The sequence below is a fragment of the Bubalus bubalis genome, chromosome 18 (assembly GCF_019923935.1).
Source record: "Bubalus bubalis isolate 160015118507 breed Murrah chromosome 18, NDDB_SH_1, whole genome shotgun sequence".
In the NCBI taxonomy this organism is placed as follows: Eukaryota; Metazoa; Chordata; class Mammalia; order Artiodactyla; family Bovidae; genus Bubalus; species Bubalus bubalis.
The window spans coordinates 52,312,319-52,326,658 of record NC_059174.1 but is presented as its reverse complement, the minus strand read 5'-3'; the positions used below and the strand labels follow the sequence as shown (position 1 = coordinate 52,326,658).

Sequence of the window (14,340 nt, the reverse complement as noted above, 5' to 3'; positions counted from 1 at the left end):
TGGCATTGTCCTCCATGCTTTCTAGGTCTGTAGGATTTTGCCCTTGAAAAGTCCTAACCCGTGATGCCCGAGTGGAACAGAAAGAAATACAAATGATGTGTGCCAACAATCGTGCTCCTTGGTATTTACCCAAAGGAGCTGAAATGTGTATCAACACAAAAACCCGCACACAAATGAGCAGCTTTAAATTCATAACGGCTAAAATTTGGAGGCAGCCAAGATGTCCTAGAGCAGATGCATGGATAAACAAACTGTGGTACCTCCAGATAATAGGATATTATTCAGCACTAAAAAGAAATGAACTAGGCTGTTGCTGCTTATGTTGAGTCCAGAAACACAGCCGGACATGGGGCTAGAGGATGAAGAAAGGATGCTGGGTCCGGAGAGCCCAGGGAAGAGGAAGAGGGGGAGGAATTAGTGGATCCCCTAACAACAGTGAGAGAGCAACGCAACCAGCTGGAGAAATGTGTAAAGGCTCAGGAGCGGCCAGAACGCTGTGATGAGCATGTATCCTCCAGGTCACAGAAACACCACTGCAGAGGAGCTCTTCGACTTCTGGCACACAAGGGACCACTGTGTGGCCCACAAACTGTTTGAATGGCTTAAAATAAGTGTGCAGATTCATTCACCCCAGCCTTCATCACCTGGGCATGGGGATATTTCCTATCAACATGCCATTTATCTGTGTAACTAAGTTCGTGAACCTCAAGGATTTTGGCTTAGTCAAGTAGCTTCTGTGTAATTATCAATGACTGCACCTTAATAAAGTCCAGTGATCAGCCAAAAAACAAAAAAAAGGAATGAGCTATCCAGCCACGAAAAGACATGGAGGAAACTTAAATATTACTAAGCAAAAGAAGCCCATCTGAAAAGGCTACATACTGTAAGATTCCAACTATATGATATTCCAGAAAAAGCAAAACTGTGGAGACATTAAAAAGATCAGTTATTGCCAAGGGGTTGGGGGACGGGAAGAAGGAAGAGACAGTGCACACAGGATTAATTTTAGGTCAGGGAAACTAAACTATTCCGTATAGACATTCTACTGGTAGATACCTATCACTTATACATTTGTCCAAACCTGTAGGACATGAAATTGGCAACCCATTCTGGTATTCTTGCCTGGAGAAGTCCATGGACAGAGGAACCTGGCGGGCTATGGTCCATAAGCTCACAGAGTCGAGACTCAATTAAGCATGCGCAATAGAATGTATTAACAAGTGTGAACTCTAAAATACAGACTTTGGGTGGTAATGATGTTGATGTAGGTTCATCAACTGTAACAAATGTACCACTCAAGTGTGGGATATTGATAGTGGGGGAGGCTGTGAGGGGCAGGGTTGGGGGCATATGGGAATTCTCTGTACTTTCTACTTAATTTTGTTGTGAACTGCTCTAAAAGTAAAACCAATTTTAAGATGTGTGTATGGCACAGGGGTTACGTAGTTTTGTTTGCTTGCCTTGTTTTTGTTTTAGGTTTGTGCATTGAGAGGGCCTGGGAGTAGCAACCCAGCACCCACATCTTGGCTTCTAAACACCATTTCCCACTAAAAGGAACCAGGGACCCATGCACAGATGGCTGATTCCAAGGTTGAGGCAGAGAAAAATACAAGGTGTGCCTAGATCATCTCGTGCTGGTCAGCAAGAAAGTATTCAAACAATGATGGAGAAATGCCCACAGGACACAGAAGCCAGCTCGAAACGAGATCCTACTGGCCAAACTGGACACAATTTGAGCATCAAAACAATGCGAGGAGTATCTTATAACCCATTAAATAAAATAGGACTCTGGAACACCCCTGATGTGACCTCACCCTCCCCAGAGGGTCTTCGTGGCTGCTCCTGTTGTCTCAATCATTTATCCAAGGCAACATCAAAGAGAGGGACCAAAACAGTCAGAGCCTCTTTCACAATCCGCTCCCCAATCTACCTGTAGTGATTTCAAAATAGATCCACAAATACGGACACTCATTCATCAAAGGTCCAGGTCTCCTTCCCCTCCACTCCTGCCTTTGAACCTTGGCTGGACTTAGCAACTAGCTAGTAACTGAGAAAACATTCCCGAGTGCTTCTCCTTTGTCCACTGAAATATATTTGAGGACTTCTCTGGCAGTCCATGGTTAAAACTCCATGCTTTCAATGCAGGGGGCATGGGTTTGATCCCTGGTTGGGAACCAAGATCCCACATGCTGCATGGTGTGGCCAAAAAAGTTTTAAGTAAAAAAACTGAAATACATTTGGAGCTGAGCTGCCATGTAAGGAATCTGATTACTTAGGGGCTGCCATGTTAGGAGGAAGCTTGAGCCATATGAGAAGACCGCTGATAGACACTTCAGTCAGCAAGCCTAATCTTTGAGTAAGCGTAGTCCAGGCACCTGAGTGAAATCACGTGGGATCCTCTGTGCCAACCCACTTGCCAGCTGAACACCTGAGTGACCTCAGTCATTACTCCAAGGATCCAAAGAATTTTCCAGTTGAGCCTTGCTGGAATTCCTGACCCACAGAATCTGGGGCATAATAAAACAGTTGTTTCCAGCCACTAAGTTTTTGGTCATTTATTACAAAGAAATAAGTACCAGTATACTATGCCAGAACCAGAACTCTCTTTGTCCCTGAAGACTTCTCAACATTTTTCTATTCCTCAGATCCTGATTTTGTTCTTTCTTCCAGTTTCTCCGAGGCTGAAGCTGGGGAAAGGAGCCAGCAGCCCGCACGAGTTCATCACTTTGCCATCAGCTGCGCCTGGCATGTTTCAGCTGTGAGCTTGCTTGGTCTGCGTTCATCTGCTGTAATTCCGCACGAGGCCAGCTGAGGGTGTCTCCCCTGGCTGCAGCCTACTTGCAGTTCATTTCTGGGTTCCTGGACTGCTCTACAAGGGTAAACCCAAACCCTAATCGGGCCTGAAGAAAGGCCTGTAGTTATGAATTCCCTGAGGAAACAGTCCCTTTACACACAGCCCAAGCCAAAATGGACAAGCTCCCTAAGTGTGCCTCAATGGTATCACTCAGGGTTTTTTTTTTTCCCCTCCACATTCTTTCATTGAAGACGTAGCTCTTCAAGGGACTAAGTTTTATGCAGGGGCCTCTGCTTGTCTCCAAACTGCCTGGCCCAAGGTCCAGCAGATGTTAAAATCCAAAGTTTTATATGATTCTGCAATCCCATTCCTGGGCAAATATCCAGACAAAACTATAATTCAAAAAGACATATGCACCCCAATATTCATAGTACTTACAGCAAACAAGACGTGAAGACAACCGAAATGCCCACTGACGGGGTGGGTGAAGAAGATGTGACATATGTCTACAATAGAAGATTACTCAGCCATAACAAAGAACGAAATGCCATCTGCAGAAAACTGGCTGGAACTAAAAATGATCATACTAAGTGAAGTAAGTCACACAGAAAAATAAATACTATATGATATCACTCACATGTGGAATCTCAAACAGGACACAAACAAACTTACAAAACAGAGTAGACTCAAAGACATGGAGAACAGACTTGTAGTTGCCAAGAGGGTGGGGAATGAAGGATTGGGAGTTTGGGGTCAGCAGATGCAAACTACTGTATATAGAATAAACAACAAGGTCCGGCTGTATAGCACAGGGAACTATATTCAATATCCTCTGATAAACCATAATGGAAACAAACATGAAAAAGAACGTACATACACTCAACAGACATGAGTTTGAAAACTCCGGGAAATAGCGAAAGGCAGGGAAGCCCGGCGTGCTGCATGCAGTCCATGGGGTCACATGACTGAGCGACTGAACAACAAAAATAACTGACTCACTTTGCTGTACAGCAGAAACGATCACAATGCTGTGAATCAACTATACTGCAATACATTATTTAAAAAAAAACAACCAAGGCTTTGAGTATCTGGTATTGGCAAATACTGTCAGGACAACTGCGGTTTGCAATTTGGGTACAGATTTCCCATGCTCTGAGCTCAGCTGTACATTTAAAAGGACGTTTAATTTCGAAACCAGTATTTCTGGGTATTTTTCAGAGGCAACCACACTGCAGAAGCACCAGCCTGAGGCTCCTTCACAAAACACATTTACCAGATGGCATCATTCTCTACTTGTTGGCTGTTCAATAAAGACCAAGGATTTGACTTCGTTTAGAAGTCCAGCTTTGTCTGGCCCCCGCTGGCACAGTCCTCACCACCCCCATCTCCCCTGGTCCCCCCATTCCAGGTACAGGCTAGAAGATATCACCCTCTTCTGTTGTTAAATACGACATGCCCTCTTCTGACTCAGGGCCTTTGCATATGCTCCTCCTGCTGCTCACAATTTTCCACCCCACATTTCATCTTTTTACACCTTCAGGGTTTTTTTTACACCTCAAACTCACTCATCACTTCCTCGCAGAAGCCATCTGACCATCCTTCAAACAAAGTCTGACAGGTTTCAGTTACACGCCCACAAAACTCCTGCATTTCTTTAGGGCACTAACCACAATGCCAGAAAAATTATAGTCAAAGTATAAATTACAATTAAGACTATCCACTTATACAATAATATTTTCATGTCTGTCTTCCCCACTGGACTGTCAGCTCTGAGAGGGCCCAGCCTGGGTGGGGCATCCCCAGTGCTTGGCTGAGGACAGGCACAGAACAGGCACAGAACAGGAGCTCAGTAAATGTGTGGTGAATGAACAAAACACAAGTGCAGAACCAGGGTGAAAAAACTTGGGGCCCCAATTTCCTAGCTACAGGTCCACTTTCAATTGGCCAGGTGGGAAGGATCTCTTTCTTGGGACTCACATTTGCAGCAGAATCGCCAACTGACCCGCCCCCCAGCTTAGATGGGGAGATAAGAGGAACTGATTATATCAGTGAATGCCTTGAGTTTTAATGAGTTTGCCATACAGTGCTCTTCCTCAGCACTTCATCCTGGGAGCTCAGATCTCAGCTCAGGTTGGGATAAGAGAGTGGGGGAAGGGAATGCATATGAATGGGACTGAGGGGCTGGGGCTGGGAGAAGAGGGAGCAGTGAGGAGGAGGAGAGAGAAGGAGCTAACCCAGAAATCCAAGCAGTTTAGCATCCAATAGCACCCATGGAACATAGTGAACAAACAAACTACATGTGGTCCTTATCTGCAAACTGCTGTCATATTGCACATAACGTTCGGGGTGAGTCTGTACCGGGCCCTCAGTGCCTGCTGGGGGCACTCTCAGCCTGGTGAGTCAGGCCGAGGCCTGGAGCTCATACCTGGAGCTTGGGCAGAAGGCATAATCTTGGCCTGGGGGGTGGGAAGGATACACCAATTTGGGCCTGGAGGAGATGCCACGTTGGGCCTGGACAGCTGGGAGGGGGACCTCCTTGGGTCAGGAGGGAGCCTCATCTTGGACCTGATGAAGAAAATCATAGGGGATCCCTAGAGCCCAGAAGTAAGCAGGTAGTTTAAACAGAATGGGAGAAGTAAAAAGCAGCAGGACCAAAACTAAGGGTAGAGCTGGACCCAGGAAACAAGATCAGGCCAAGAGGGTAGGGCTAAGCCCATGGAGAAGGAGCCAAGAGGTGGCAGAGCAAGGACCAGAAGGCGGAGACGGAATCAAGGCCAAGCCTGGGGAGCAGAAAAAGGGTCCAGATTAGAGGGACAAAAATCCCAGAGGTGGGGCAAGAGAAGAGACAGAGCCAAGGGAGTAAAGGGAGACATCAGGGAATTGACATTCAACCGGATTCTGGGGCTCCCGTGGGGAGAATGAAGCAGGCCCAGCTCCTGTGAACAGAAACCAAACTGAGGAAGGCAGAGAGAAAAGAAAGATGAGGCTCCATGAGCCCTTAAGAGGGAGACAGATCAAAGGGCAGCTAGGTACCCAGGAGCTGGAGTCAAGTTCAGACACAAGCTCTGAACCAGGAAGCAAAGGCCAAGCCCGGGGGAGGAACCAGAGCTAAGGTCCAGCAGGTACACACACACTCACACACACACGCATAACACACACACACATAACACAGCATTATCCAGGGGCGAGGTTATCCCTGAGGGTGACAGCAAGATGGGTGGGTGGCGAAACGGAGCAGAAAGCCAGGTCAAGAGGCCGCAAGGCCTACCCCCAGGGCACAGTCAGTGGAGACAGTGGGTCACGGCTAGGCTCTCGGTCCGGGGTCTTGTTCAGGCTCGGTCCCCGGCACACCGCGGATGTCGGGCAGCAGGCGGCAGCTGGCCACGATGTCCAGACGCTCCGCCAGCGCGCAAAGGTCCCCCCTCGCCAGACGCACACTGTGGGCTGCGGCTAATCCCGCTGCTTGGGCAGCCGCCAGCCTACCGGCTAGGGCGGCCACATCACGGCCCGCGCGGCGGTACACGCCGCTCACCGCGGCCGCTACGTCGTGGTCCAGCCGTGCCTGGCTCTCAGCTAGCCGGAGCTGCAGCAGCGAGCGCGCAGGGGCGGGCGCCGGGGCCTCTTCCTCCGCCCAGGCCTCCCCGGCCGTCTCCCGCTGCACCACGAGCGGAGGCAGGTCCCGCGGCGCAGCCTTCGGCTCCGGCTCGGGGTCTGAATCGGTCTCCGCGGCTTCCCCAGCCACTCGCAGTCCCGTGGGGCGGCCGCGCGTTGGGCCCGAGGGGCCCAGGTACAGCTCCTCCTCCTCCGACGAGGACGCAGAGAGATCCGAGTCCGACTCGGCCGCTTCCCCCTGCACCAAAGTCTCAGGCCTCCGCAGCGGCCTCCGCCGACGACTCTGAGACTCCATGGCGCGAGCTAGGGAGAAGACGCGGGAAAGGATGATATGAGAGGCGGGCGCCCTTCCGTGGTTAAAAGCCGCAGTTTCTGGATTCTCACCCATTCCACTAACTTAACAATCCGGGGTCACTGCCTGCCTGGGCTTCAGTTTCTGCAAACTGAGCCCATCATCCCTAATGATGGTAGGAACTACTGGACTGTGACTCTTCAGTGTGCTGATGGGAAAACTGAGGGCTACCAGCTCGATCAAGACTCTGAGACACGAGGTCCCGGAATCCTAAACTCAACTCTTCCTGATTTTGCTTCCTAGCAGAGACCACACCCTCCACACTGTCCTCTTAACCTGTGACGGATTAGGAAGCACACGGGTTTCTGAACCGCTCGGAAACCAGGGCCTCCATCACAGAAAGGGTAACAGTCCAACTGGACTTGGGGGAGGATGCACAAGGGGCGGGGGGGCGAGCGTTATCACCGAAGACCGTACCGGGTCACCAGAGCTCCGAGCCTGCGGGATCCTCTACCTATCCGAAGTGCGGCGTCTTTACCGAGGAGCGCGGCAGCCCCAACCAATAGGGGACAAAGTTGGGCGGGTGTTGGCGGCCTATCACCTGGGCCGCCCGGCTACCAACCGGGAAGTAAGCCCTCCGGACCAGATGTTGGGGCTTCTGTAAAGAGCCACGTGAATAAGGGCACGGCCAATAGGAAAGCGGCTGGGCTGGCGCTTCCGGGTTGTGCTGCGAGAAGAGAGGACAAATAGAGAGTCTAGAAGACGAGCTGTCACGTGTAACCAGCGACTCGACCAATGGAAACGCTCGCGGACCCGGAAACGGTGAAGAAACAGCGGGAAGGGCGGAGGTGCTTGTCACGTGCGGCCATTACAGACAAAGCAGGCCCTCCCCCTAGACTCCCGGGTTTACGCGCGCACCACGAGAGCCCAGGAAAGGAAGGCGGGGCTAGCCTGAAACACCAATGGAAGCAGGAGTGGGTGGGCCGCACTTAAGAAGGGGAGGCGGGGCTTGCCCAACTGAGCCAATGAGAACACGAGACGCTGAGCGGTTGTTAGGCGACTGAGACCCGCGCATGGCGGACCCGGCACTGTTCGAGTTTCTGCACACCGAGATGGTAGCGGAGCTGTGGGCTCAAGATCCAGACCCCGGCCCCGGGGTGAGCGCCGGGTCCTGGTAGGGAGGAGCCACGGGCCGCGGCTCGAAAGCCAGTCGAGGCCCCTGGGAGGCGCGGAGGGCGCGGCAGCGGCCCGGGCCGAATACCCGCCCAGCCCCTGATCGCGGGGAGACCTCTACTGCGGGCTTCCGCCTCTGCGAAGCCGAGTCCGGACAGGGCTGGCCTCGCGGGTTACTCCTAGAACTGTGCGAGACAGCACGGGGACAAGCTCCTAGCTCAAAACCTGACACAGAGTAAGAGGGTAGTAATTACGATTGCTTGGTATATATTGAGGACTTACTGCCCGGGTTGAGTCCCGCCTGCGCCACTCACCCTGGGTGTGAGAGCCAATGATTCGCTCTGCGTGCCTCAGTTTACTCCCTTGTAAAATGGGATCGTAACAGCACCTAAGACTCGGTGAGACATTTATTCAACAAATTTACTGAGCACTTACTGTTCCCCAGGCACTTGTTTCCTTGTCCTCACAAAGCTTAACCTTTTAGTAGGGAATTTACACCAACAGTGGGCTTCCCAGGTGACTCAGTGGTAAAGAATCCGCCTGCCACTGTAGGAGACGTGGGTTGGATCCCTGGATCGGGAAGATCCCCTGGAGGAAGAAATGGCAACCCACTCCAGTATTCTTGCAGGGAAAATACCATGGACAGAGGAGCTTATCAGACTGGGATCACAAAGGGTTGAACACAACTGAGCAGGGCACCCACGCAAACAAAAATAGCAACAAATGTGCCACCTGCTAGTGAGAAGTGCTATAAACAAAACTTAAGTAGAATCAGAGAAAGAAAAGGGATGGAGTGGTGGATGGTGGAGGAAGGCCTTTCTGAGGAAAAGAAGGGAAGAAGCAAGCCCTGGGGGTAAGTAGGGGGGAAGAACATTCCAGGCAAGAGGAGGCCTTAGAGCGTGCTTGGAATTTTGAAAGTTGGTCCTTAGGAAAAATGCTCAGACTTTAAAGCACTTAGTGCCATGTCTAACACATAATCAGCCCTCAAAACATGGAGCTCTGTTTTAAAATCTGGTACTAAGAAGAAAGGGTGAGGGAGAGAGCAGATGCTTAATAAGTGGGTGCTATGCCCACTTCTTTCATTATTATTCTGTCATCATCATCAATATGCAAGACATTTTTATTGATGTATGTTTCCTTCCCAATCCAGGAGCCCTAACAAGGCCGTTGCTTGTTATCATCCCAACATAGAGTCAACAAACTCTTAACTATTAAAACATGCAAGGTGCCAGGCCTTGCTGTAGGGGCTGGAGATTACTCAGCAAACTGTGCAAAACCCTTGCCTTCTGGAGCTTACGTTGTAGTGGGGGAAACAGACAAATCAGATAAATGCATCTATACTGTACCTTGGGGCAATGCTATGAGAACGATAACACTTGGGAGAGGGAATGTGCGCTGGCCTGTGTGCCAGGGAGAGGGTTGCAGTGTCCCAGCACCCCATCCATCCTGGCATTCAAACAAGGAACCCAAGGGTCTGCAGTAACCACCTTTACTCCCTCACCTCCAGCCATCGGCCAGGCCCAGCCTGTTCCACTGTCTAAATACAGTTCCCATCTGTCCCCTCCCTGTTGCAGTGTGGGTTCCCTCCTCTCCTCTCCATACCAGCCCCCTTCTTCATCTTCCAGCTTATTTTACCTGCCACGTCAATACTACATTGACACCTATTAATCCTTCAGTTCAAATGTCCCTTCCTCAGGGAAGCCCTCAGTGGAAGTGGGGGTATCTCTGTTCCGTTTGCACATTCCCCCTCCCCACACCACCGTACGAACCTGAATTATGATCCTTTAGTTACCGCCGTCTCCTCTGCCAGGCCTTGTGCTTTGCGCTGTGGGCAGGGACCAGCTCTGTGTTGATGACCATAGAGTAGGTCCTCAGAATGGATGTATATATTTTCAAATTTATATTTGGTTGGTTTTGGCTGTGCTGCGTCTTTGTTGGTGCACTTGGGCTTTCTCCAGTTGCGGTGAGCAGAGGCTACTTTAGTTGTGGTGCTTCTCACTGGTGTGGCTTCTCTTGTGGAGCGTGAGGTCTGGAGTGTGCAGGGCCCAGTGTTTGTGGCACATGGGCTCAGTAGAGGTGGTGCATGGGCTTAGCTGCCCCACAGTGTGTGAAACCTTCTAGGACCAGAGATCCAACCTGTGTCCCCTACACTGACAGGCGGATTCTTTACCACTGGACCACCAGGGAAATCCCAGTGTGGATCTGTTGAAGAAGTGAACGCAGCCCCTGTGCCGTGGAAGGTGAGGGTGGGAACTGGGTTCACTTAGTATTTTGGCCAGTAGGAACGCCCACCAGGTGCCCGCAGGGGCCTCACCTTCCTGATTTCATTTGATCCGCCTAACAACCCACGGAGGTCAGCATGATCCTCCCTGCTTTGTTGGCGAGGAACAGACGCTTTGATGGATGGAGTCTTTGCTGTCAAGTGGCAGAGTCAGGAATGTAACTGGGCCTCTCACTCCCAAAACCTGTGCTATGAACTCTCACCTGTTTCAGCATCTTCCCTGACACTCTTGGGAGGATTTTGATGTGGCCAAGCAAGTGTGGGGGACACGCGGTTACTCAGCTTTGCTCAGCACAGGATTTTCAGAGCGCGAGTGTGCCCACAACCTTTGGCAATGGCTCTCTGTCCGGCTGCCTCCGCAGCCCCAGTGCTGGGGTCCCTGCACCAGGGATTCCGGCAGAGCTGGGCCGGGAGGTGGCCCGGACATTGGACTGCAGAGCTCCTGGGTGGTTCCCGTGTGCAGCCAGAGTGAGGACCGCTATCTCCCCACATTCCTTCAAGCTGGCAAACCCTGTTCCTCAGTGGCACATCATGGGCAGCTGTCTGGCTTTCCCGCAGTCTTTTTCTCTTTTGCCCCTGGCCCCTCCCTTCTCTGCTTCTTCTTTTTGGTCCAGCAAGTGTCCTGTCTGCCTCTTGGGTACTTCTCGTGGCTCCAGCACAGTGCTTTCTCTGATTTAGTTCTCAAAACAGCCCTCCAGGGTTGACGTTATTATCCCATTTTACAGGAGAGGGACTGGGGCACCAGACAGGAAGGGCTTTTCCGGGATCAGAGGCAAAATCAGGACTTGGGCATCCGGGTCAGAGCTTGTCTGTGGCAGCAGCCCCACCAGCCCCGGAGCCCCTTGAGGAAAGCAGTGGTGGCTGGTTCATCTCTGTCCCCGGCGCCAGGCGCCCAGGAGCCGCAGTCATTGTTTAGGGCTTTTTGATCTCCACGTCCTGCCTGGTTATTTGTAGCTGTTGAATGGATTCTCCTGGAGGGTTACGGCTTGAGTGGAAGGCTGGCTGGAGGAACAGGAAGGTCTAAGGGCCTTTGTTATCTGAGCAGGAAAAGTTCCGGGAGGAAGAGGCAGGGGAGGAGGAGGAAGAGGAGGCGGCTGTGGTTTGTCCATCTCAGGAGCTTTGACGATAAGGGGAACCTGTGAGCAAAGGAGTGAAGCCTGCGTGGGAATGAGCTGTTGTCTGGAGGCCTGGGAGCAGCCGTGTGGGCCGGGCCCTTGTCCAACGAAGCCAACTGGGCGCTCAGCCAGCCCCTTCTCTCTGGAGGGCCTGGGCGGGGGGTGGGGGTGGAGCAGCCATCAGATACAGTCCTTGTCCTCAGGCCGGAGCCTGGGAAACCACCTGCTTCCTAGAAAAGTGCATGGCATCGGGGCGTGGTGCCTCTGAGGCCACAGAGCCAGCAGTGGGGCCTCTGTGAGCCAACTGGGGCTCTGTCCTGAGGGTGGCGGGGGCCGTAGAAGGTTTAAACTGAGGTTGCTGGGCTCAGATTTACTTCTTCGGAGGTCCTCCCTGGCCACTTGGGTGAGATGGGACAGAGACTGGGCGGGGAGGGAGCCCAGAGCACAGACAGACGGGGACTGGGCGAGCTCTCTCAGCGGAGAAGGTGGGATCTGCGGTTGTCCTGGAGACTGTCTGGTGGATGATGGGGGAGAAGACGAGTGACAGGTTGGGAGGTGTGCTCTTACCTGGTCACTCTCCACACTTCCTTTTCTTAAAGAAAAAAAAAATTTATTTCTTTGGCCACACTGAGTCTTAGTTGCAGCACGCCGAATCGTCCGTCTTTTAGCTGCTGCACACAGGATCCTTGGTTGTGGCATGCGGGATCTAGTTCCCTGATAGGGATCGAACCCAGATTCCCCCGAACTGGGAGCTCAGAGTCTTAGCCACCGGACCACCAGGGAAGTCCCCTCACCATACTTCTTTTGCGTCTTCTGGGGCCATTGACGCTGGGGAAGCCAGAAGTCATCCCTTCTCCCTGTGCTTGAGGCAGGACCTGTGCTGCCCCACCCTGGGCCAGCAGAGTGGCCCCACCCGTGGGGGTTGATCCTCACAAATAACTGAGGGGCCCGGCACACAGCCCCCCCACCCAGCAGTCCAGGATGGCACGGGGGAGGCAGTGTGGTTTCCTTGTTTCGCGTTCCTCCTGCTCGGAGCTCTGTGGCCCTTTTCAGTCTGGACGCCTGAATCTGCCTTTAGCCGAGCACAGCTGAGCACGTTTTCCTCTTTCATTGTTTCTTCTCCTGTTGTTGTTCCATCTGTGGCACTCAGAGGAATCGTAGACTTTCTGGGTCTCTTTCCACGTGTCAGCTTTCCTTTTCTTTTTTCTCCCTTAACAGTCTGTGAAGTTTTAGCGACTTTCCAGAGTTCTCTCTTTTTCGGCTCCCTTGCAAAGAGATTTGGTTTGGTCACCACGTTCATTTTTATGCATGTTCCCTTGTCGGCTCGTCCCTTCCTCCGAGCACCCGTGCTGCTCATGGGTGCCCTTGGTGCCCACACTAAATAAGCCTTCTCTGAGGGGGTCCCCCTGCCCCGCTTCTCCCATCATCTCAGTTCCTCTCCTTGGGCTCTCGTGTAAACCAGATGCGGGAGGCCCAGAAACGCACTGGCTCTGGACCGGGCTCCAGAGGCTCAGGACAGGATGGGAGAGGCCCCTCGCCCTCCCTCCGTAGCAGAGATGACACCCTAGTGTCAGGGGAGCTTTTGCAGGGCCTAGGGTGTGCCAGCCCTGCCGCCCTCCCCTCCCCCAAAGCCCACCCCTGTCACACTTCCTCCCTGCCCCCCCCATTGCCTCTCCTCTGTGCTGCTTGCTTTATGCCCCCTCTCCCTCCCACCCCCAGTCTCTGCAGTGTAGCAGATATCCACCTGGCCTCTCTCTAGGGCTGGGACCGTGGGGCCAACAGCAACAGCAGCTGTGTTGCGAGCTGCCGGTCACCCGCCCCTGGGAGATTGGCCCCCCCTTAACCCTGTCACCAGCTTGTCATCCCCACTAGGCACGGTGTGCGAGCTCCTGGAGGGGAGCTAGAAAGTGACCGCAGGATGAATGGGGGAGTCCTGGGAACACAGGTGCGCTTGGTGAAAGCGGAGCCCGTCCGGCCCCCTCCAGGAGTTCCCCCGAGCAGGGAGGTGGTGCGAGAGCAGCAGAGGCCTGTCGAGGGCTGGGCAGGGGACCAGGTGCTGAGATTCGTCCGCCCACAGAACAGAGCCCCTCCTTCGTGGGCTTTTCCTTCCCTCTCGCCATCCCCAGCTCATCAGCAGGCTGACAGATGCAGAGGCCGCAAATGACGACAGTACCACTTCCCGAGCCCGACTCGGGGTGCTTGGCTTGCACTTATCCACTCCTTTAATCCTCACGAGGGCCCTGGGAAGGTCCTCGTTTTACACGGGAGGAAACTGAGGCACAGGGCAGCTGGCCACTGCCCCAGGCCCACAGCTGGTAAGGATCCGGACCCTGGCCCCAGCCACCAGGCATGTGTTCCCCTCTCTGCCCCTCACACCCGAGCTCAGACCTCTACCACCTTAGTCATCGAGTCAGCCTGCCCCCCCGAGGCCAGCCCTGCCGTGCCGGAGGACACCAGAGAGCACACACCAGAGTGTCAAGGGCAGGAAGCTGTGTCCTTCCTCAGGCCCGGTTCCCACAGGAGGAAGGCGGAATGGTGGGCCATGGTCTGAGTGTCATGTGGCCCAGCAGAGGAGGGGGCCATCATGCGGGGCACCTCTGCTCCGGCTCCCCACCCACTCCTGGCACCTCCCCTCGGCCAACCTCAGCCCTTGCCACTTCCCTGGGGCATGGGCAGCTGCAAGTGCTGCCCTGATCACCTGCCTGTCAGCCACCAATATTTAGGAACCGGACCTGCTCAGGTCCGAAGGTGCCTCTGGGAGGTCTGACCTAACCCCTCTGTGCCCCGGTCTCCAGATGTGAAACACAACCTAAGGGGGTATGCAGCTGGCACAGCGTAGGCCCAGGTCCCGATTCCTCACTTTGCTCATTCATCATGTTCCTCACCCGCCCCCCGTGTGTGCCCGGCCCCCCTAACGCCATCTTGGCATTTCTGATGCCCCGAGTCGGGGCCGCTCAGCTCTCTCTGGGTCACACAGATCGGCAAAGTACACAGGTCGGCTCTCCTCCAGCCACGCGGTCTGAGCTCCAGGACACGTGGACAGACACCAAGTGCGGCCTCCCGCCGCTCGGTC

General features: G+C 53.3%; 1 protein-coding gene and 1 pseudogene across 1 annotated transcript; one reads left to right on the top strand and one right to left on the bottom strand.

Moving 5' to 3' along the window:
• Positions 1 to 346: 346 nt before the first annotated feature.
• LOC112580124 lies at positions 347 to 2,762 on the top strand (annotated as a pseudogene).
• Positions 2,763 to 3,945: 1,183 nt separating this feature from the next.
• BLOC1S3 (biogenesis of lysosomal organelles complex 1 subunit 3) lies at positions 3,946 to 12,860 on the bottom strand. Its single transcript, XM_006067525.4, has 2 exons — positions 7,176 to 12,860; positions 3,946 to 6,709 (listed from the first exon to the last, which is right to left on the bottom strand). Exon 2 carries the CDS (start codon positions 6,699 to 6,701, stop codon positions 6,099 to 6,101), a length of 603 nt encoding a protein of 200 aa, XP_006067587.1. The 5' UTR covers positions 6,702 to 6,709; positions 7,176 to 12,860; the 3' UTR covers positions 3,946 to 6,098.
• Positions 12,861 to 14,340: the final 1,480 nt, after the last annotated feature.

What these genes read in the sequence shown, in the direction of transcription:
- BLOC1S3 (XM_006067525.4), bottom strand. Translation starts at nt 6,701, where the DNA reads ATGGAGTCTCAGAGTCGTCGGCGGAGGCCGCTGCGGAGGCCTGAGACT.